This window comes from Diplotaxodon limnothrissa, linkage group LG14 (assembly GCF_057381915.1).
Source record: "Diplotaxodon limnothrissa isolate DT_005_m linkage group LG14, D_limnothrissa_male_GT1.1, whole genome shotgun sequence".
NCBI classification, from domain to species: Eukaryota; Metazoa; Chordata; class Actinopteri; order Cichliformes; family Cichlidae; genus Diplotaxodon; species Diplotaxodon limnothrissa.
The window spans coordinates 11892943-11910354 of NC_140609.1; the positions used below are offsets into that span (position 1 = coordinate 11892943).

The following is a 17412-nucleotide window of genomic DNA, read 5'->3' on the forward strand; positions in this document are numbered from 1 at the left end:
GATTAATGTAAACTGAATACTGAATAAATGAAGAATATGGAGATCCAAAGTACCAGCCGTTATAATGTCAGAAAAGCAATTCTGGGTTATGGTGAAGCACACGTAACTGTCAGGACATTAACATCATAACATATTAGGCCTGTATAACTTGATATTTATTGCTCCCATTATCAAAATATTTGGTGGGATTCGTCTGAAAGTGAGTACTGAAAATCAGTATTTCATTTAAAAATGTTCAAATATTGACTTTAAGTTACCTTTTGAAAAGTGCAAGTATTTCTGAACTGATTACTCATCAAATGTGGTACAAGCGTACTTCCAAGTCATAGCTATGGATAAATACAATTTGGTTTTGGAAAGAGGTGAAATGAAAGAGTAGGAGAAAAAAAAAGGTTAACAGTGAGACACCTTCAGTTCTCACTATAATGATTTTAATGGAAGAACATGACAGCCAATCAAAAATACAAGAAGAAGAAGAAGAAGAAGAATGCTTGATTTTAAACTTTCAAAACATCTACTGAAAGTTTTTAAAAACTTCTGAGCCCGTACATGGACTGATGAGAAAATTTGAACTTTTGTCAAAAACAGACAAAGTATGTTTTGAAAGGCACTGCACAAAAACAACGAAACCTCATCGCAGCTGGAAAGCATGTTGGAGGAAGTGTCGTGGTTGGATGGAGGCTTTTTCAGCTACAGACAACTTTTTTTCTTACTTCTATCAAAGACTTGAAGAGCACATCTGTTTACTTGTCATCGGTTTGGTCAGATAGTGTGTATCTAATGAATAAGAAAAAAATCATTTTTTAGTAATCAGTGCAGAAATCCTGTTATTTCCAAAAAGAGTACGTAGGCAAATTGTACGAAGAGTTAAAGTAAATAAACATCAACCCCTGATTAAATGAGTAAAGTCGTCTATATAAAACATTTTTTTGTGACACAAGTGACACAATTGCATTTGTTACAGAACACTTGCTCTCTAAGTGTTTTGTCTAGTAAGACAAAATGCTAAACAGCACATTTTAACTTTTCCAACAAACACACACACATTTTCCAATACTGCATTTACCTTGAAAAGCGGCTGTGTCCAATATTGCATCGTTGCTAGAAGGATTTATAAGAAACGGTGCCTTCAGGCACAAAAAGAAATGAACATGGCTAAATTTGGAAAGGTGGGACATGTTGAAATTTGGTTGGAATACAAATATGGTGGGTCAGAAATACAGTACCTTATACAACACACATATCATAAGCTGTAATGAAACACATAGCCATCCGTGTTAAAACACTGCATTTACCCCACATCTCCTAACGAAACCCTTCACTGAAACCAGTAGCACAGTCTATGAAACCTAGCTTGTTACCAGTGTAGCAGAAAAAAACCTGTTTTCAAATTAAGACATGTGAGCTGTAAAATATGTGTTAGATGTGTATTTTCTTTGATTTACAATCTAGCCTACTTTTGCAATATGTACATTAAAAAAAATATTTAGACAGAGAGAAAAAAATCAGCTTTAAATATATATTTATCTCTGTGTTTTTAAAAAATCATTTATGAAATAAGCGGTCAGCTTATTTCATGTCAAAGCAGCAGTGATGTGTCATGAACCAGGCTAGGACAACAGCAAGAATAAAGACAGCAAACACTAAGGTCCATCTCCATCCGGTGGACAGTAGCTTTCTGTTGGGAAAGTGGCACCAATTTTTTCTCTGGTGCCCTCTTCAAATATTACCACTGTTCTGTGTGTGTGATAAACTTTAGATGTTATGGGAAAAGCAAAATGTTAGTAAAACTATTATTAAAACTTTTCATTCAGTGACTTAATGTATGTTTTGCCTTGTATTGCACCCAGTAACACCCACTCGCCTTTACGAGCTTCTAAGGCCATTTGAAACCCCATCATTTCATTCACACCTTCATCTTTGGGGTACTGCCAACAGACTTTAAGCATTCACGTTTTCATGTATAATCCTCATCATCTCTATCATTTCCCTCAACCAAAATTACAACAAAAATGAAAAACGAACAAACAAATGGGAAAAAAAGCAAACTTGTTATGTTCTGAATCAGGGATCACATGCATTTATTTAAGAATCCAAGCTTGCTTTTGTCTGACCATGCAGTATGGACACACTGCGATGTGCGTTGCTTTAAAAAACAAACAAACAAAAGAAATCAATCATCACAATGATCCAGCCCTGAAAAACACCTGGGAATCCAGGTTCTGTAGGATGTTTCACGCCAGCTTTGGGAATTCATCCAGATGGTTTTAAAAATAGTTGCCACTGAACCCACCAATGAAATCCATCCAGTTAAGGGGATGATCAGATACCACGTAGTGCTTCTCTAGAAAAAACAAACAAAAGAAAAAAAACACCGGTCCATCAAGGAATTGGCATCAAATGAACTCTGCACTGTAAAATCCCAGTTTGTTTGGAGATAAAAAGGTCGAGACATACAGAAAGACACAGCTGTAAAGGGCAGCGGGCTGCTTCAGCCCATATTTAGTCTGCTTCTCATCGGCGGATTTCAAACATTGCAACCGAACACTCATTCAGTCTCGTTTTGAAAGCTAACAGTTCCTCAAACTCAATTTCAAACAAGTGAGCCCGCTCTGCTCTGGGCAGGCACCATGACTGGCACCGCCCCCATCCGCTCCAGAGTGGCCTGGCTCACGGCGTAGGAGTGTGTGTGTTGCCCGTGTGCGGACGTCACCACCGGTTTGAGGCTCACGGTGCCGTTGCTGCGCACCATGTTGGGAGGGGAGGGGGCAGAGTTTGTGGTGACCACCAGAGTCTTTGGTGGCGGGAGGGTGTGGCTGCCGTTGGCAAACGACGTCGTTGCTGTCGTGGGCGGGGGGTGGCGGGAGAGCGGGGTTGAGCCTGGCGCTGTCACTGCTGCGCCGTGGCCTTGTGCTGCGTTCTGGCCTGGGCCGTGTCCGTGCGTGCCGTGAGCAGCGGCAGAGTAGGTCTGGCGAGCGTCTCCATTGTAGCGCGTGTAGGAGTTGGTGTCATAGTTGGGTTTGGGGTTGTGCCAGTAACGACTGTTGTACGTGTTGGTAGACGTGAGCGTGTCGTTCTCCGAGGAGGACGCGTCGGCATGGAAAGCCTTTACTGATGATGACCTCTTAGGAGGAAGGTCATCCTCTCTGTTGAGGAGACATTTGAAAGAGAGCACAGTTAGACATGCACAGCTTTACACGCAGATTACAATAACTGCCTGTACCAACGTTTATGGTTTGCATGGGGAAAAAGATTAGAAAACTGTTTTTCATTAAACGCAATTTTATGATATTTATTTTGTTAATCCTGTGCATTTATAGCAAAGCAAAAGATCACAGATAAAAGATGTCAGTAATACAAGAAGTGAAGGCCAGTTAGTTCAGCTTCATATATTTAGCACAAATTTCCATAAAAGATTAATTCAGCTTCACAGTGCAGCAAAAGTTCTACTGAGAATCTACAAGGTGCTTATGTATTCATGTGTGCACTCTGATCTTCGTGGAGCCTATTAAATATAATGTGATAATCATTGCGAAGCCGTGTGCGAGTAAAGCAACAAAAAAATGTCAAAACTATGATCAAATAATTTTATATGTATTCAAAAGTATTTCAAATGAAGTCGACAAAAACTTCCTGCCTTTCTGTTTTTCTATTTTCATGAGGAAATGGAGTTGAGCTCCTGAGGCATATGAGATGAAGTGTATTCTTTGTGATTTTCTGTTGAGGAAAAGCAGAAGTGTAAGGGTGGACTGACAGTTTTATTGCTATCTCAGTTACTCAGAGCTACAGATATCTGAAAGTAAACTAATTTATCCTCCAAATAAGTCCTGGAGTAATTTAGTGGCAAATTTACAGCTAAGGTAAACAACTGACAGAGGATTTAAAAGACAAACTAGCCTGTAATTAGGAAGAACATTTAAGCCTATTACTGGTGTAGTTTTCAGAGCTTTCAGTGCTGACACGCTTAATATTCTACAACAGGAAGCACAAAGCCAACGCTGCATGTTTTTGATTTTTAAAATACATCAGACAGGCCATAAATGTCACCCTGCAACCTTCTGAAACACTAAGTATGTGATTAGCTCAGTAAACAAACCCTGCTTTACTTCAACAGAAACTCTATATTAAGTATAAACAATGTCGTGGAAAGACTGACTAAAGAGCTGCTTAATTCTGAGAAACAAACAAAACGCTTTGATGACAAAATACAAAAACTGCACAAAATGGAGAAAAGCTGGACTGTTAAATAGCTTTTCACCTGATAGTAACAGACAGTATGGATACTGGATACTACTGGTACTTTATTTATAAGTAGTATTTCTATGTTATGCTACTTTCTACTTCTACTCCACTTTATTTTTGGAACCAGACATCCCAACACAATTTATTTGAAATCTTTAGTTGCTTATTTGGCAGTAAAATTACATATAGCAACAAATAATGTTTAAATAAAATAACACATACAATTATGAAAAGTTCTATATAATATATTTTTATATAGGAAGTTGAAATATTTTTCTGATTCCCCACCCCCTTGGCTCTTGGTTCCCTCTGTGCCCCTTCATTAAAAAAAATCCTGGAAACGCCCCTGCATCCTAATAGCCTTAACACCTTATAAGGTAAACGCATTCTTTACGGCTCCTACACATCAGTCACTGGACAAATAAAAGCTTATCTTTAAATATAAATGTATTCAGTCTGAATAAATACATAAACTACACCCATTAGCCACTTGATCAAGCATAGTGCAATCTACTACCTTCCAACAGTCTGCTGTAAAGCCTTGCTTTTGTTGACTGATTCCATTGTGTGTTGTGATGGTGGTCTACTGAACTGCATTTCATTGAAATATCTTCCAAATATTTTTTTCATTCCATAAGCACACAGTGCATTTAGGGGGCAAATCATCAAATGTATGTTGTCTAGTACAAGCACTCAGCACAGCGTGGCCTCAATAATAAAGCAGAATTATCACCTTTTTGACACAGTCAGCAAAAGCTGAAAATGTGCTCTCCATAAAAGTTCAGCATGCCAGTGCCGCTGCGTTACAGGTTACAGACATACTGAGTAAACGTGGTGAGCGTACAAGCTTGCAGATGCACTTTCACACCAGCTACATAGTAATGAAAAAGAAAAAAAGAACAATGGAAAAACAGCAATCAAAGCCAAACCTGATCTCATTGGGAATCTCCTCCTCATCATATTTGTTCTTGTTCTTCCAATAGAAGAGTGTGACCACCACTAACAGGGAACAGATGACGACTGCCAGGACTCCTGTGGCAATGGTTCCTGCTATTAGACCTACACTCTGAGGCTGGGCTGCAGGACAGACAGACAAGAGGATGACATTTGAAAATGACCAGAGAGCTGGATGAGTTGGCCAAAACTACACTTAAAAAAAATTATCTAGTAAACAGATGTCATTTCATTACACACAGAGAAGAGAATCAAAAAATGTATTTGGAAGTTTTCAGTCTTTTGAATATGTGGCTTTACAGCTGAAGGCCCCATCCAAAGTTGTGTTTCTTAATGTTTACAGGCCTCCCAAATACTGCACAGACTTTTTTAATGACCTCAGTGAACTGCTGTCTGTGATCTGTGTTGATTTTGACTGTGTAATTATTGCTGGGGATTTTAACATTCATGTGGACAACCCTCAGGACAAAGGGACTAAAGACCTGAGTAACACTCTGGGCAACTTTGGGCTGACTCAGCATGTAACAGAGGCCACACATAATAGAGGACACACTCTTGACCTACTGATCTCCAAGGGCCTGAGCATTTCAAAGGTTACTGTGTCTGATGTGGGCCTGTCTGATCATTACTGTGTTTTCTTTGAAAGTAAAATCTCAGCCCACACAAATATATCAACAACAGTGATCACAAAACGGTGTATAACTGAACACAGTAGTGCAATTTTTAACCAGGTCTTCCCATTAACACCTGACCTGCCCAGAGGGTCAGTCAATGAGCTCGTCAATAGCTTCAATGCTAACATGTTAAATGTAATGGACACTATTGCTCCCATTAAGGTGAAGGTTATCTCTGGAAGGAAAAAGTCTCCATGGAGAAACTCCACACTGGTGAAAAATGAAAAAAGAGAGTGTAGGAAAGCTGAGCGCAGATGGAGAAAAACAAACCTCCAGGTTCATTATGACATTTATAAAGAGAAACTTCACAATTATAATTTACAACTGAGGAATGCAAGGAGGTCCTACTTCTCTGACATCATCACTAAAAACAGCCATAATGCTCGGGTCTTATTTTCTACAGTTGACAGGCTAACAAACCCTCCTGTGTCAGTGGCAGCTGAACTTCATTCGACCATGGCCTGCAATGACTTTGCCAAATTCTTCACTGAAAAAATCCAAAAAATTAGACAAGCAATTGGTACATCAACAGCAGATCCAGGATATGTACTGTGTCCACCAAAAAACTGTTTAAACACCATGAAACAGTTTCAACCTATTAACAGCAAAGACCTGGAGGACATCTTAGGTCAACTGAACTCCTCCTCCTGCTGTTTAGATGTCCTGCCAACAAGTTTTTTCAAAAAGGTCTCAAAGACTTTAGAGTCAGACCTGTTACAGATCGTCAACTTTTCTTTATTATCAGGTGTGTTTCCAGAATCACTAAAAACTGCTGTAATAAAACCTATACTGAAAAAGGACAATCTTGACAAGACACAAATGAACAACTACAGGCCGATCTCAAATCTCCCGTTTTTAAGTAAGATCATTGAAAAAGCAGTTTCTCAACAGCTCAGTTACTTCTTAAAACAGAATAATTGCTACGATGCCTTCCAGTCAGGTTTTAGACAGAACCACAGCACTGAAACCACTCTGACCAAAGTGTTTAATGACATATGTCTGAATACAGACAGTGGAAAAATGTCAGTCCTAGTTTTACTGGATCTCAGTGCAGCATTTGATACAGTTGACCACAACATATTACTTAAACGACTGGAGAACTGGACAGGTCTTTCAGGAACTGTACTAAACTGGTTCAAAACATACTTAGAAAACAGGAAATACTTTGTATCAATAGGTAACTTCACATCTGAGCAGACAAGTATCACATGTGGAGTTCCCCAAGGTTCCATCTTGGGACCCCTTCTGTTTAACATCTACATGCTCCCACTGGCACAGATTATAAACAACAACAAAATAAACTATCACAGCTATGCAGATGACACACAAATATATATCACAATGTCACCAGGAGACCGAGGCCCTGTACAGGCTCTTGGTAAATGCATTGAGGAAATCAATGACTGGTTGTGCCACAATTTTCTCCAGCTAAACAAAAACAAAACTGAGGTAATAGTCTTTGGCGCCAAAGAAAAACGATTACAGGTCACCAGAGAACTTCAATCTATACATCTAAAAACCACAAACCAGGCGAGAAATTTGGGTGTAGTGATGGATGCAGACCTAAACTTAGAAAAACACATTAAGACAATAACAAAGTCAGCTTACTATCACCTCAAGAATATATCAAGGATAAAAGATCTGATGTCTCAACAGGACCTGGAAAAACTAGTCCATGCATTCATCTTTAGTAGGCTTGATTACTGTAACAGCATCTTTACAGGTCTACCTAAAAAATCAGTCAGACAACTACAGCTCATTCAGAACTCTGCTGCTCGAGTCCTCACTAAGACCAAAAAAGTGGACCACATCAGTCCAGCTCTGAGGTCCTTACACTGGCTGCCTGTCCGTCAGAGGATAGACCTTAAAGTTCTGATGCTGGCCTATAAAGCTCTGAATGGTTTAGGACCAAAATACATCAATGACCTCCTGACCCAGTATGAACCATCCAGATCCCTCAGGTCATCTGGATCCGGTCTTTTATCAGTTCCCAGAGTCAGAACCAGACACGGAGAAGCTGCATTCAGCTTTTATGCTCCTTATATCTGGAACAAACTCCCAGAAAGCCTCAGATCAGCTGAAACATTCAGTTTATTTAAATCCAGGTTGAAGACTCACCTGTTCTCAGCTGCATTTGAATAAAGCACCAAATCCACACTTTAAGCTTAAATTTCAAAACTTACATTTAACTACTGATTTTATCTACTGTTCTGATTTTATCTGTTTTGATTTTATATACTGTTGTTTGTTTGTTTGTTTGTTAATTAGTTAGTTAGTTTATTTGCTTGTTTTAATCCATTTTAAATCATGCTTTTTATTTGTTCTTGTTTCTAATGTCTCTGTAAAGCACTTTGAATCACCTTGTTGTTGAATTGTGCTATACAAATAAACTTGCCTTGCCTTGCCTTGCCTTGCCTTAATATAGCTCCTAAAATACATCACTAGATCTGTATGTCAGGTATTTCAGAATAATATAAGGTGTCACTACAATAAGACACAAAATAAGGTGTGGTCCACACTTGATAATAACAGACTGAGCACACAGTGCAGCTTTTATAGGCTGAAAGCCACATAAGAAACTAGAACAGCTGATTATCCTCCGACATCAGGCAATTGCCCACCGAGGCTGGCAGCGCCCAGCTGACACAACTTTACACAACAGATGTACTTGCCAAAATAAATAAATAAACAAGATTCTTTCAAGTCTAACGTCTGACTAACTTTGTCAAAAAGAGACAATCCTTGTTAAACATATACATCATGCCTTTTATTTAATATATGGCTTTGTAAAAAGCAATCTCTTTGTCATAATTAATGGATTCAAATTGTTTTTAATAAAAAAATAAAATAAAATCTCATTCACGAGCCTTTACGTCTGTATTGTGTCAGCAAATCACAAGTCTGGCATGTCTGGCAGACTCAGCACTCTGATACAGAGCCCCGGCCTGTCACACACTGTCAGATGACCAAAAGAAAACAACATGTTACAGCCCTTTCTGTCAAGCTATCAAAACTGCCCGACCCTGTCACTTTTATCACCTCTGTTTTTTTCCTGGTGTCAGATGTCAAGTGCTGCCGTGTGCAAGCGGCTCTGACTGTGCCCTTTGTTTGGCTGGATTTTGTCACATTTGTTTGTTTGCTTATGTCTGTGTTTGACGGCTGTCAGTCACCGAGAAGACTTCTGCTCTGCCACTAGCAGCCTTTCCATCTTAAACAAACAGACACGTGTCACCTTACCCGTGCCTGTGATGTTTGAGTATACTTACGTGCAACAACCTGCAGGTTCAGCAGACAAGTGCTCTTTCCGATAGCGTTGCTGGATGTGCACTGGTAGAGTCCTGAGGTGGTGGTGCTGATGTTTCTCAGTGTGACAGTGCCCTGCATCTGGTCTAAAGGACACAAACGCACGCACATACAGAGAGCCACATAGTAATTAAAGTTTCTAAAACACAACCATATGGACCCTGTGTTGTAACTCGCACATTTAAATAATTCAAACACACTTACATTGATTTATACTTTTAAAAACTTCCGCTGAACAAGTTATACTAACTACCAATAGAGGGTGCTATTGTCTTCTTAATCCCAGTTGTGCAAATATGTTGTTCAGTAGAACAATAAAACTGAAGATTCCTTTTTCATAAATGATGAAAGGGTTGAGCTGTACACTACTGGATTCATTTAAATTGCATAAGCTTTTATTCATTTATTTGTTCTTATCTTGCATATTTCCGCTGTAGAGGAAGTCAGCCAGATCTTTAACTGTTCTCTTAGCAATGACATGACAGATGTCATAGCTGTGTGCGTCAAACTAAACACACAGAGGATTAGGAGTGGCACTGGATTCCAGGATCCCTTTACAGTTTGAATGAAATGCAAGCAGAAGAAAACAAACGTGAATATTTAAAGATACATTTGTTATGTTTGTTTGCTGTTTTTTTATGTAAGCGGACATGTCAATTGTAGTCATCAAAAGGTAAAAACTTAATATATTATACATTAATGCAAAACTTATTTTAGAGGCTGTTAAATTATTTATACTGTAAATAATACCTGCAGCTATAAGTATAACCTCAGTAGTGAGTCATATTTTGGGCTACATGTTGCAAAACAAGCTAACAAGTGTGGTTTTTTCACTAATGAAGTGGATTTATTTTATGGCTGCTAGTCTGTTCCATAAATGCATGGACTAAAAACTACTTATTAATTCTAGGCTTGACTACTGCAATTCATTATTATCAGGTTTTCCTAAAAACTTATTAAGTATCCTAAAAAGTATTCAGCTGATCTAAAATGCTGCAGGACAAGATTCACAGGGACTAGAAAGAGAGAGAGTATTATTTCATTGTTTCCCTGTGAAACCCAGAATCAAACTTGAATGATCAGGCACCATCTTATCTTAAAGAGCTCATAGTACTGTATGACCCCATTAGAGCACTTAGACTGCTGGCTTACTTGTGGTTCCTTGAGTATTTAAAAGTAGAATGCGAGGCAGAGCCTTCAGCTTTCAGGCCCCTCTTCTGTGGAACCAGCTCCCAGTTTGGATTCAGGAGAGAGACACCCTCTCCTGAATCCTAACTGGGATCCAGCCTAGGCCTAGGTCACCTGATCAAGCCCTAACTATATAGTTGGGGCTCGATCAGGTGACCTAGGCCTAGGCTGCTGGGGACGTCCCATGCATGCATTCTGCATTTAAGCATGACTTATTATTCATTGTTGGCTCTCTTCCACAGTGTGGCTTTTGGCTTCCCCTCCCCTAGCTGGTTGCAGCACATGGCCGCCCCTCCCTGAGCCTGGTTCTGCCGGAGGTTTCCTTCTGTTAAAAGGCAGTTTTTCCTTCCCACTGTCACGAAGTGCTTGCTCATAGGGGCTCATTTGACTGTGGGGTTTTCTCTGTATTATTTTAGCTTCTTTACTTTACAATATAAAACACCTTGGAGCAACTGTTGTGATTTGGTTCTATATAAATAAAACTGAACTGAACTGAAATGAACAGTGTTCACCAATACACATTAAAAATACTCGTGCACACAGATGAAACTTTACAGTCTAACTGAAATATTGAAAAAGAAAAAGAAAACAACAACAACAACAAAATCTAGATTATTTAAAAAAACAATTTTTGTGACAGGTTGTTTTTGTGTCTTTGTTGTTTGTTTGTTCATTTGTGCTAACGCCACTCCATTTTGTGGTGAGTCAGATTCTTTGAAGCGCTTTTCGATGTTATCATTTCAAAGGCCTGATTGCCAAAATTGCAAATTAGCATATCACAAAAGAAGATAATTGACATTTATTCAACCACCTTTGCAGCCTAATTTGCAATTATGATTTACTGAGTACACATTTCCTATTCTCCCTCTGCAAGTGCTCAGATAATTGGACTCATACCTGTTAACAGAAGACTGTTTCACTTTTATGATAATATGCTGTCTGCAATTGATGTGACTTTTGCACAGTGGGCTTTCTACTGACCAGTAGTGTACAGACAAAGAAAGATACCAGTGATGAATATTATTTCACTGTGCAGTGGGCACAGCTGGAAAAGAAAGGAGAGTGCACCACACCAGTCCTCTCTGATGCTGAAAACCAAATCCAACTCCAGTTTCTGTAAATGTTAAACGCTGGATGGCAGAAGAAAGTTATTGTATGTATTGCGGTCGCAGCAATGACACAACTGCAGATCTCACAATGGCACGTGTGGGCAGAGTTGGTATTCAGCATGAGGAAGGAGCACCACAAAGCAATATCACTTTGCTCACTTACAGAAACACATTGCTGACACACACACAAGCTCATTCACAAATTCACAGGTTCGAGTCACTACATCCATCCATCATCACCCTCAGCAGGGTCAGCGGAGGAGGATAGTCAGGAAGGGGGCAGTAGTTCAGGCCTGGCACATGACAGGTGGCAGTGATTTGGAGTCTGAGCTACGCTATGCGTGTGAGATTTACCAGCGAAGGTGGGGCAAAAGGGAACTCCGACGGCCAGCTTGTTTGTAATACCTTGCATGGCGTTGTGCGGCAGCTTGGGCAGCGCGTCCAGCTTCTCCCAGGAGTAGGACGGCGTGGGAATACCTTCCTCTGATTTGCAGATCAGCATGATGTCACTGCCTACATCCAGCGTCCCCTGGATTCGACACGCTGGCACCGAGGGGGGCACTGGCAGATGGAGAGAGTGGGCGGTGGTGCGTTAACTACTTTACAAAAGAAAACTAATTTTTTTCCAAATAGGGGAGAGAATTACATAATTTAAAAAATGTGCAGTCTCATTAATCAAACAGTCAAATATGATGTTTTTCTTATTAAAAGGACTCCTGACAAATTGAACAGTTTCCACTTTGCCACAGTGATGATTGTGCTGTTTATCTTTCTTTAATAAAGATCTGCAGATGGTAGAGAAGAAAATAAGACAAAACCTTCTTTTTTGGTCCTTTACTGTTATTAGCTGGCACTTGAGATGCATTTTTAAAAAAGTGAGCGCCACGTGCTCTCAGGTTATGAAGTACGCAACGCTTTCCTTTTCTCCTTTTTATTTTTGGAGTTGTGGAAAGAATAATGAAAGAAATGTGCTGGTGTACACTACCCAACACTGTGAGTCCGACGACACCAATGCTGCGCCCCCCTCTGTCTGGGAGGTTGTTGACCAGGCACTGGTAGGTCCCAGTGTCGGACACCTGGGTGTTGTTGATGAAGATGGAGGCACTTGTGCTTGGCATGGTGGCAACGAAGCCCACACGACCGATGAGGTGGTTGGAGAGGCTGAAGACCCGACCGCCCTGGTAAATTATCACCTGGATAAGGGACCAGAGAAAAATTTAAATTAAACTCAATATTTAAAATACTGTTGCACACAGTGTCAATTTTACTGTAATTTAAAAGATACAGATGAGGACTAAATTATTACCCCCATTGAAAATGTTTTTTCAAAGGTATTTTCCAAGTGCTCTTAAACAGAACAAGGAACGCAGTTTTTCCAAACATCCTATTTGTATTTTACACACTGAAACCAAAAGTATTTAATAATAACCAAAAAACTATTTGGCCCTCCTTATGCTAATGTTTGCATATCCTTTTGTCTGGATCACAACCTGCAGTTGTTTCTTGCAATTTCCACAAGTTTAACCCACGTCGCCTGAGCAATCCCTGCCCATTCTTCTTTAATGACTCATAAGCTCCTCCAGATTTGACGGTCTTCTGGCATGGACCTTGGTTGTCAGTTCATCCCAAAGATTTTCATAGGGATTCAAGTCTGGGCTTTGTGCAGACCAGTCAGTAACGTTCACTTTGGTTTCCAGGAGGTAGCTCTTCACTGGGAGTGACACATGTTTTGGGATGTTCTCATGTTTGAAAACAAAATGACGACCTAGACCTCGTTTTGCTGCTGAATGCTTGAGGTTTCCTTTCAAAAACATTCATGTATCCTACTTTCCTTATGGTTCTTTCCACCCTGAGGGGATTGCCCATTCCAGACGCACTGAAGCGTCCCCACAGCATGATACTCCCACCACCATGTTTCACTGTGGGGATGGTCTTCTTTGAGCCAGATGCCTCTCCCTTCTTTTTCCAAACACAAGCAGCATCTCTTTGGCCAAAGAGCTTCAGTTTCATTTCATCTGAAAAAGTATGCATAATCTAAAGGTTGTCCTAAGCATACTTGTTGTCTTCTTTGAGACTACATTTTCCCAACTTGGCTAAGTTATTCACATACCGCTGCCAGGCTTGTTCTGTGTTCGGTGCTGCATGGCTCTCCTTAAATTTCTTGAGTTCTTGACACTTGAAACGCTATGATAACTTTTTCTATCCATCTCCTGCTTTGTGAGCATTCAGTCTAAACTGATTTATTTTGCTTTTGGTATGATGCTTTCTCAACTGACAGCGCCAACCCTTGCAGTTTTTATACTGTTCAAATTGAAAGCTAACACTCAGTTCTAACTTCATTTTACAAACTGAGCATTTCAATATTGACTGGTAATTTTATTTTTCCTATTGTGCACAAATATAAATAATTTATGCTAGTAAAGTTAAAAAATGCTGGATTCAAAATCCATTGCACTCCTAAACAAGCACTTGGGAAAATTTTGACAATAACAAAAACTTTAGATTTCATAGAGGGACGAATGATTTTTGTCCTCACCTGTAGATGACGTTTCCTTTAGTGTTACACATCACTCTCACTAGAGAGAGACCTATTTCTACATAGAGGCTAAAAATAGACAGTGGATAGAATGGAGCAAACTGACTTATTTCTCTGGAAGAAACAAACAAACAAACAGACAAACTAAAAAAAACCTTTTCATTTGTAAGTGGCCCTTTCTAGCTCAGTGGGTAGATTTAGGGGGAGAAGTACACACTAAAAGTATGCTTTCATGCTACTGTAAGGCTCTTCACATAAAAGCATGCACTAAATGTTATGCATAATTGAAAACATTTTAAATTAGAAACATATAAACTGCAATATGACCAATCTGACAGCAGCAATGCAGGCAGACGTCTGCACAAAGAGGTCAAACCCAGCAGGAACTTAAGGCAGAAGCTATCATTTTATCATTACATCCGTGACCTTTGAGAACAATCACAGACTCCACACTTGGTTCAGGTTGAGCTGATCTTGTCTCAGGATCGAAATTAAAAGCCAATGAAAGACCAAGTTGTTTAAAAGCTTCCCAGAAGCTTCAAATTTGGCCCGAACAGCTCGTTTGTGAGGCCGAGCCACATGCAAAACAGCTCTCACCCCTCAGCTGGGCCCACACAAAGGATGAAGGACCCACGCAAACACACAGTACATGCACACAAGTCTGGCAGTCATGACACGCGCGCACCAACTCACATGGTGGCGCGGCGCATACGCCTACACACAAAGCGTGGTGGGGAATCAGAGGGGCTATTCACTTTGCTGAAAAGAGGCCTCATTGAACTGTTCAAAGACCCAGGCGGAGAGGCAACCAGCACCAGTGTGTTCTCGCCTGAGTGTGCACGGCTCTGTGTGCGCGTGCATGCATGAGAATGATAGTTCGGATGAAAGTGCAGGAGTGCGTATGTGACCGTGTCCTCCACCGCTGCTTAACGATTGTAAATTGCGTGGCAGCAATTTCCTGAGTGCAGCACGCTCGCTTTGTCCTCTTATGTGCAGATGAATAGGCAGCTCCTCAGCTGTGATGAGAGCCTGCAACTGCATCTCTTCTGCGTGTGTGTGTCTTTCACTGTAGATACATTTTGTCACAAGGAGTGTATCAGTTGTGAGCAGAGTGTGCAAGTGTGTGTGTGGAGCATGGAAGTGTTTGTGACTCTTATGTCACAATAAGTGTTCCTCCGTTTAATAACTGCCCATTCTTTTCTTTCCTTCTATGTGTTTTTTTTGTAATGGGTTCATTTGTGCATACCTCTCTGTTTCCTTTCTCTAACACATGATCTGACCTGGCTCTATATTCCTGATGACCCAACAATATAATCTGCATGCTCGGGGAAAGCGATCCAATCAATCGGCCTCGCACACGCCGTTTTGACTGGGCTCATTTTGAGTGTGTGCATGAATGAGTGGAGGATTAAAGCAGGTCCTAACCTGTGCTGCAGATCAAGCCCATTTTGGCAACGCTAACTCCTTCTACTCTGCAGGTATTAATTTTAGGAACAGAAACAAATGCCCGATGGATTAAGGAGAAATAAATCAAGCCAATGTATGTTTAAAAAGATGTTAAAAATCACAAGCATGAGAACAGTGGTGCATTTATGGTGCATGCCAAAAGCCCTCCTTTTTGTAGACTTGTTTTTATTTTGCCTCTGTCCGCTATGTCGATCCATCCGTATCTATGTGTATGTATAAATCACCTCATTCCCTCGCGTGACCTGGTTGGCTTTGTGGCTATGAACAGATAGAAAAGAGGTCATGGCTGGCACTCAGATGGCAGACGGCCCTAAGAACTCTAGCTGGACTAGCTGGATACCCAACTGGCCCAGTGGTAAACCTCTGTTTCATCCTTTGACTCCTAAAATCCTACATAGATACAGTACAAGCATCTGCACAAATTGTGCTACATCCCCAGTCGTTCTCCTGCTGCGCGATATACCCTGTAAGTGTGAGTAGCAAACGAATGCTCATAGTGAACTTTCAGATACTGCTGTACCAGTTTCGTACTCCTATTCCAATTCTAACTGACCGTGCAAGGACCCCCTGGCCCCTGACATGCCAGATACTGTCATCGCTTCAATAAAGCCTGAATAAATCTCTAAACCCTCACAGCTCCCTTCAATCTTATGACTATAAGCTGCAACTGTTATCTCTTTCTATCCTTTGAGACATGTTCTGAACAATATGGGACCAAACCCCATTTTACTAATATACTTCTGGATTTACCTCATTTACCCTTTTGACTCTAGTACATACATACATATATATATTTGACTCTTTTGCCAGCACATTTTCACACATTGCCAAATGTTTAAAATGCTTGGTCAGTTGGTGTGGCACAACAACTGACCAAGAGAATGAAGTGATGGGAGGTGTGAGAGGGGTCCTATAAGAACCCTCTCACTTGTAACTGATCTAATGCACAACTCTGTTTGAACTAAACCTGTAATCTCACTGGCCTGTCTGATAATCTGAGCTGTGTCTTGTGTGTAACAGTGGGGCTTGTACTTAGATGAAATACTGAAGGTCAAACTAGATTCACTGAGACTTCAAACTTCAGACAGCACTGGAGAAACTGTGCCTGGAGTCACTCACACGAAGTACGACTCCCATAAAATTGAGTTGCTTATAAAGTGCCCATGTCGTTGGCCTAAGCCTGGAACGGTATTAAAAACTCACCATAATCACGATAACCACATTCCACTGTAAACTAAAAAAAACTCCCAGTATTAATAAAAAGGATTTTTCCCATTAAACCATCCTTTGGAAATACACTTGTAAAACACAAAAATTATATAATATAACATAATAAAAAGCAGAAAATAAAAAACTAATTAAGTTGACTCTGCATACTCATGTCCCTTGAGGTAGACAAGTGGAAAAGTAATCAAATATATAAATAAATAAAGTAAAATACCTGTCTGCTGATAAATACAAAGTACAGTATAGTACAAATATACTATGGAAGCACATGTAAATGTTCGGTGTGGTTTTGCTATATAAGTACAATGTATGCTAAGACGTTACGTTTAATGGAATCTGCTCAAATTAAATTGACTTTACAGGCACACAGGCTATATTCTCGTTTAAAGATCAGCATCATTTCTGCATCACATATTCTTTATGATCTCAATTTCACAGAATATTCATTTCAGTGATGCGGCACATATTTTACTATATCAACATTATATATATATTTTAAGCTTCTTTTTCCAGGAACTAAGAAAAAGAGGGACTTAATCAGGGAGATGACCAAGGTACACAAATATTGAAAATGAGAAACGTTTTCATTAGTGCTGAGAAAATACACCTTTCTCTAAAACTTTTGATCATCAACTGCAACAACAAAGAAAACAATATGCAATTTTACAAGATGTCCCGCCACAATAAAAGCATTTTTACAAAAGTTGGAGCA

The 17412-nt window shown here is 40.0% G+C and overlaps 1 protein-coding gene across 2 annotated transcripts in view; it reads right to left on the reverse strand.

Annotated features, from left to right (window-relative positions):
- Positions 1–1529: 1529 nt before the first annotated feature.
- igsf11 (immunoglobulin superfamily member 11) overlaps positions 1530–17412 on the reverse strand; it is a 121692-nt gene continuing 105809 nt past the window's right edge. For both annotated transcript variants that reach the window (XM_085371291.1, XM_085371292.1), the window contains 5 exons: positions 12456–12663; positions 11876–12031; positions 9137–9259; positions 5172–5319; positions 1530–3146 (listed from right to left, as the gene is read on the reverse strand). In XM_085371291.1, coding sequence (XP_085227417.1) covers positions 2594–3146; positions 5172–5319; positions 9137–9259; positions 11876–12031; positions 12456–12663 — 1188 coding nt within the window. In that variant the 3' untranslated portion in view covers positions 1530–2593. The remainder of the gene's footprint in view (positions 3147–5171; positions 5320–9136; positions 9260–11875; positions 12032–12455; positions 12664–17412) is intronic.